Source organism: Simochromis diagramma, unplaced genomic scaffold (assembly GCF_900408965.1).
Source record: "Simochromis diagramma unplaced genomic scaffold, fSimDia1.1 OVJJ01000617.1, whole genome shotgun sequence".
NCBI lineage: Eukaryota > Metazoa > Chordata > Actinopteri > Cichliformes > Cichlidae > Simochromis > Simochromis diagramma.
The window spans coordinates 352,483-359,302 of NW_024386953.1; the positions used below are offsets into that span (position 1 = coordinate 352,483).

Consider the following 6,820-nt stretch of genomic DNA (forward strand, 5'->3'; position numbering starts at 1 on the left):
ACGAACCAAGAGCGGCATATCCAGGGGTGGAAGTAACGAATTACAAATACTCACGTTACTGTAATTAAGTACATTTTTTGGGTACTTGTACTTTTACGAGTAATTTTTCAAGTGTGTAATTTTACTCATACTTGAGTACAACTTACACCATGTAATCTACTTCGCTACTTATAAAATCAAAAGTCACTACTGAGTACGCCCACAATTTGACTTAATATTCAAACCTTTCGTCTGCATTTTTGCAGCCAATAACGCTGTGCAATCGAGACCGCGCCAATTTAAGACGTAAGCAAAGAATAAACTCCGCTGCAGCAGCAGGCACAGGTGTCTAGAGGTGCTAAATGGTGGAGTATAAACTACTTTATAGACGGAAGATTTGGAGACAAAGAAGCCAAAATGGAGACAGAGGACAACACTGTCAACCATGAAAACGACGTAGAAAAGACGGAGGACGCGTGCCCGTGGCCGTACCTGGAGGAATTTTTCGTGTACAGAGGGAGAAAAGGAGACAGCGTCCAGATGCAGAAAAGGAGACAGCATCCAGATGCAGTGCAAACTTTGTTTGACCTCTACAGTCATTTCAGCTTACAAGACTTCAGCATCTAATCTAAAAAAAACACATTGAGGTAAGAGGTTTTACTACGGAGCCCCCCAGGGGACATGGGAGAAAAAAAAAATTAGGGAGGAAAAAAAAAAACTTAGGGAGGAAAAAAAAATTAAGACGGACTTTTGCGAGATCTCGCAAAAGTATTGCGAGCGCTCGCAAAAGTATTGCGAGATCTCGCAAAACTCCAACAATGGCGGCAGCTACTTAGTTGTAATATTACTCTTTCTGGGTCACAAAATACACTTTTAAGATATTTTGAGGCGTGAATGTAGTTGTGTAAACGTCAGATACCTGCTCGGTTTACAAGACATCACATATTTGCAAAAGAGCTCCGACGTTTTTGGAGATCTGACACCCACTAGCTCGAAGCTAACGGGAGGTCGAGACCTACTACAGCCGGGAGAAACACCGCTTTCCCGGCACATCGTGCCTCGACCTCCCGGTCGGCTTCGAGCTGGCGGCCTCCGAAGAATGCGGCTAAAACTTTTGCGAGATCTCGCAATACTTTTGCGAGCGCTCGCAATACTTATTGCGAGATCTCGCAATACTTTTGCGAGCGCTCGCAATACTTATTGCGAGATCTCGCAATACTTATGCGAGCGCTCGCAATACTTTTGCGAGCGCTCGCAATACTTTTGCGAGATCTCGCAAAAGTCCTTCTTAATTTTTTTTTTCCTCCCTAATTTTTTTTTTTTCCTCCCTAATTTTATTTTTTCCTCCCTAATTTTTTTTTTCTCCCATGTCCCCTGGGGGGCTCCGTAGTTTTACAACTATACGTGTATGATATTGCTTTCTTATTTTTCATGTGTGTTAAGGTTACTAGTTTGGCTAAGATATTGTCACCGCCATTGGTTAGCTTGATATTAAAATAAGACGGAGCTAGCTAATGTGCGTGTGTGCATGCATAATTGAGCTACAATTCGTAGGAATGTTTTAGCTTATTATTTGGACAACCACCGTCATTACAATAAATTAAACTTGTAGTCATTTAAAACTCACAGGCCTACAATCAGCTGCCCTATATTTAAAAAAAAAAAACAACTAAAACTTGAACACAGTGCTGAGCTGCATCTCAAATTAATCTTCCAGCTCTCAGCTGACATGTACCAGAGCCCGATTGATGGATCAGTTGATCAGTATCATTGGCCTGATATAGGTCTATCATAGTGACATGGCTCTTAATCAGTAGGGTTATATGTTTCCCAATATGATATCTTTTTTTTAAAGAACATAATGTGGATTGTTTTTATTTGTTAGCTGTATGGGCAGCATTTTTGTGTATGTGATCCCTTTTCTTAAATTAAGCTAGATAGATTGCTAGATACACATATTTTGCTCTCTTAGTATTTTTAGGACCTGACTAATACTGAAAACTTTAGGGTGATACTGATAAAAAGGAGTTAAAAATTTAGATACTGATACATTGGTCAATACTCTTTTTACAGATAGTATACATATTACAGAACTTAGAATGTATACAGAAATTCATGTTTTTTGCAATGATCGTTCAAAATTGGTTTACACTTGTGAATAAATACAGCAATATATCTGCAAAATTTGACCAATTCACCACTCTTTTATACTATGCTCAACAAACAAAGATTAGCTCAAGTCTAGTTGAATAATGTTTTAAAAATGTGTTTTCCTGTAGTGTTAATCACAGTGATGTTATGAAGTAATGTATGAACCTGACGTATGATAATATTTATCTCTACAGAGGAAACATCCATCGAAGATTGAGCAGTACAATATCACTGTGGCATCAACATCTCGACAGCGAAAGACCACAGCCACACCAAACAAGCTCTCAGCAAATACGCAAGCCAAGTTACCAGACCTGATGTTGAGAGCTGCAAACAAACATGTTCCACAAGCAACTGTTGACAAGCTTGTCATCAATTTCATATGTGAGGGTCTACAGCCATTTGCAGTGGTAGAACAGCCATCTTTCAAAGAATTGGTTACCACATTACAACCTCAAGCCAAAGTCATCTCCAGACCCACTGTCCGTGCCAGAATCTGTGAAGCTGCTGATCACATGAAGATGACTTTGGTTGCAGCATTGGATAAAGTCAAATTTGTTGCTACCACTACTGATTGTTGGTCAGCTCATCAGAAAAGTTACCTTGGAGTCACATGCCATTGGATAGAGGAAGAGTCCCTGGAAAGAAGATCTGCAGCACTAGCATGCAAAAGATTGAGAGGGTCTCACACATTTGACATGCTTGCTGGTGCGCTTGATGATATCCATTGCCAATACAAGATTAGAGGCAAAGTTGTAAGAACCACAACTGATAGTGGATCCAACTTTGTCAAGGCCTTCCACATGTTTGGGGCACAAAATGATGCAGATGAAGTTGAAGATGAAGCAGACCCAGAAACTCTTGACCTGACTGACCATATTGACTACCATGAGGCAAGTGCAATTCTTGATGAAGACTCTGGTTTGGAGTATCAACTTCCGCCTCATCAGCGATGTGCATGTCACCTGCTAATCCTTGTGGCAACAACTGATGCTGCCCTAGCAGAGAGCATGAATGACACCTACAAGAGGCTCTCCCGTGCAACCTTTGCAAAATGCCAGGCCATTTGGAACAAAACTGGCCGATCTCATTTGGCTAATGAAGTGGTAGAGGACAAGTGTGAGCTACAGATCATTCGTCCCAATGCAACACGATGGAATTCAACCTACCTTGCCATTGAAAGGATAATACGCATCATTGATGAGAAGGGGGAAGATGCCATCAGGAGCATTTGTGAGGAGTTCAAGGTGAAAATGTGAGTAAAATTGGACACCTACCAATATGGTTTCAAATTTTGTGAATTTTCCTTAATGTATGGTTAAAAACATGAGCAGACTCTTAATATTAAATCAGAAGATCCCTATTATAGTCATGGTGGGTTTTGTTGTTGTGTCTTACAGGTTGAGTCCTGCAGAAGTTGCGTTCCTAAGGGAGTACTGTACCACCATGAAGCCACTGGTGAAAGCTTCAAACATCCTTCAGTCTGAGTCCACTTCCTTTATGGGATGGCTCCTGCCAGTAATCCAACAACTACTGTCCAAACTTAGCAGGCTGGAGACATCAAGCAAGACATGCATGCCACTCATCAGAGCCCTGCAAAATGGCCTTCAAAAGCGTTTTGGAGCGATGATGGAGGATCCGGAGTTGGCTGCAGCTGCAGTCCTCTTACCCAAGTTCAAGACTTCCTGGACTGACAGAGCAGATGTAATAGAGGCTGGTAAGGATTCATGTGATCCCATTTTTGTGTATTTTTACATTTGAACACATGCTTAAGTGAGTATTTCACCTAATACATTGTAAGTTATTGATGGTCTGTCCTGAATACTAAACAATCCTTTTTGAGAATTTGCCGATTTTAAATTTGTGTTCAGGAATAATCACTGAAATTTAAATAACAAAATTGTGTTATCTACTTGCAATTACAGCCTTGACATACATCAAACAACATCTTGAAACGACAGAGCATGAGAGTGAGGATCAGCAAAGAGAGTCATCTGATGAAGATGAATTCTTCTCCAGACCAATCTCCAGAAGGCTGCAAAGTGCAGTTGAGCTTGATGGTTATCTTGCTTGTGCCACAGACAGCATGGAGCTGCTGCACTCCTTCTCAGCCATCAAAAACCTCTCTCTTAAACTGAACACAGCTCTGCCTGCTTCTGCTGCGTGTGAACGACTTTTTAGCTGTGCTGGTCTACTCTTCACTGCCAAACGAAGTCGGATTGCCTCTGTTAATTTAGAAAACCAGCTCTTGTTGAAACTGAACAAAAGGTTCAGAAAGTAAAGTGTGAAAGAAATGCTAAGAGTTTAAGACACTTACCTGCCTGTTGTTCAGTGTATGGGGAAAAGTTTAAATGGTTCTACGCATGTTCAGAAACATTTTTGTCATTGTTTTAACAAACAAAATTCCTTCTTTTATATCTACATTTATTTACAAAACAAGTTACCTTTCTATACCTTGTTCATCTGAAAAATGTGCTTTGAACATAAATATTTATACTGGTGAATCGAGTTGAATGCCTGCTATTGACAACAGAATAAAACATCAATCTGTTAAAAAGTAATTAATACTCTGAGTAGTTTTTGAGAACAGTACTTTGTACTTTTACACAAGTATTTTTTTGACACCAGTACTTTTACTTGTAATTGAGTACAATTTAACCAGTGTAACAGTACTTGTACTTGAGTACAAATTTTGAGTACTCTTTCCACCTCTGGGCATATCTAGCCGAATGTAGGCTGGTAATTGATAAAGTTCCTGGGGAAAATCTGGTGATGTTAGAAGAGACAGCATCTATCCCACTTTGGAAGGACTAACATTCATTTCTAGAAACTGTCTAAACCCTTCAAAACGTGACTATCGAGGAAGCAGAGTTTGTTATTTTTTTATCCATCTACCACCTGACCTTTACTTTGAGTTTCTATCGGATCTGTGCATATGTACATGGTGAAAATTATATCATCAACACTATTATTAGACTCAACTGGCTTCTCTCAAAATGTAAATGAGCCCACCTACCACTTTAATCACACTCTTGTAGTGACATGTGGCATAGGATTACAAATTTAACTGTAATCCTTTAAAACTCCTGTTTGTCTGATTGTTTCCTAACTAGAAAACATCACTGAGTGGAAACAAACTGTGGATAGCAATACTATCAGACAAATACCACTGTTAAAAATTACACAAAGACTTTTACACAGCACTGAATGTTTTACCATAAACACTGTTCAGATATATCAGCCATATCAGCCTGTCAGTTTTTGCATTTACCATACCAATGAAGAAGACTCAGAACAGAATTAAGAGGTTCTAGATCTTAATTCTCAATGAGGAGAGAGACCTCTTTGTAACTAATACACTGGAAACTGGTCAGATTTGGATGGTGTTTTTAGGGAAGGTGTTCTTTGGGTCATACTCAGCATTTGGTGGCGATCATGGCTCAAGAGTTGGGAGTTCGCCTTGTAATAGGAAAGTTGCCAGTTCGAGCCCCGGCTCGGACAGTCTCTGTCGTTGTGTCCTTGGGCAAGACACTTCACCCGTTGCCTACTGGTGGTGGTCAGAGGGCCTGGTGGCAGCCTCGCCTCTGTCAGTGCGCCCCAGGGTGGCTGTGGCTACAATGTAGCTGCCATCACCTGTGTGTGGATGACTGGATGTGTAAAGCGCTTTGGGGTCCTTCGGGGCTAGTAAAACGCTATACAAATACAGGCCATTTGTCGTCCTAAAAACATGGCAAGTCAGGTTGAGGCCAAACAGCTTGATTTTGGTTTCATCTGACCACTTGGGAGTGCTTTCTCTCAAGCCCTCTCTGAACTATGTCAGTGTTCACTGGCAAACTTAGATGGGCCCTTACATGTCCCTTATCCTGAGCAAGGAGACCTTGCAGACACTGCAAAATTTAGATTCATTATGGTGTAGTGTGTTACTAATAGTGTTCTGGGTGACCGATCCCACTTGCCCTCAGCACTTCCTGTGTAGTTTGGGGCTGATCCACCACCTTTCTCATGCTCATCTGCACCACATGAAACAATATATTGTTTTGGGCTTTAGACAGAGGGTCATTTTATATTTCTTTCATTTCTGAATAATTGCCTTGAAAGTTGTCACCTTCTGTCCAAACTTCTTGCTGATGGTCCATTCCAGTCCAATTCAGATCGAACTAAGGTTATTGTACTCGGCCCTGAAAAGCTTAGAAATATGGTATCTAACCAGATTCTTACTCTGGATGGCATTACCTTGGCCTCCAGTAACACTGTGAGGAACCTTGGAGTCATTTTTGACCAGGATATGTCCTTCAATGCACATACTAAACAAATATGTGGGACTGCTTTCTTCCATTAGCGCAATACCTCTAAAATTAGAAATATACTGTCTCAGAGTGACGCTGAAAAACTGCTGCAGCAAGAGTGCTGACAGGGACTGGAAAGAGAGAGCAGATTTCTCCTATATTGGCTTCCCTTCATTGGCTTCCTGTTAAATCCAGAATTGAATTCAAAATCCTGCTCCTCACATACAAGATCTTGAATAATCAGGCCCCATCTTATCGTAATGAACTTGTAGTACCATATCACCCCATTAGAGCACTTCACTCTTGGGCTGCAGGCCTACTTGTTGTTCCTAGAGTATTTAAAAGTAGAATGGGAGGCACAGCCTTCAGTTTTCAGGCCCCTCTTCTGTGGAAACCGCTTCCAA

At 40.8% G+C, this 6,820-nt stretch overlaps 1 protein-coding gene across 1 annotated transcript; it reads left to right on the forward strand.

Annotated features, from left to right (window-relative positions):
• Positions 1-85: 85 nt before the first annotated feature.
• On the forward strand, positions 86-4,644 carry LOC120737731 (E3 SUMO-protein ligase ZBED1-like). Its single transcript, XM_040038569.1, has 4 exons — positions 86-626; positions 2,325-3,385; positions 3,531-3,847; positions 4,056-4,644. The coding sequence occupies exons 2-4, from the start codon at positions 2,448-2,450 to the stop codon at positions 4,409-4,411; spliced, it is 1,611 nt and encodes a 536-aa protein (XP_039894503.1). The 5' UTR covers positions 86-626; positions 2,325-2,447; the 3' UTR covers positions 4,412-4,644.
• The last annotated feature ends 2,176 nt before the right edge of the window (positions 4,645-6,820 follow it).

Bases quoted from the DNA above. Each gene is read 5' to 3' on its own strand.
- LOC120737731 (XM_040038569.1), top strand. From the start codon at position 2,448: ATGTTGAGAGCTGCAAACAAACATGTTCCACAAGCAACTGTTGACAAG. The intron at 3,386-3,530 runs GTGAGTAAAATT...TGTGTCTTACAG, and splicing joins GAGGAGTTCAAGGTGAAAAT to GTTGAGTCCTGCAGAAGTTG. The intron at 3,848-4,055 runs GTAAGGATTCAT...TTGCAATTACAG, and splicing joins AGCAGATGTAATAGAGGCTG to CCTTGACATACATCAAACAA.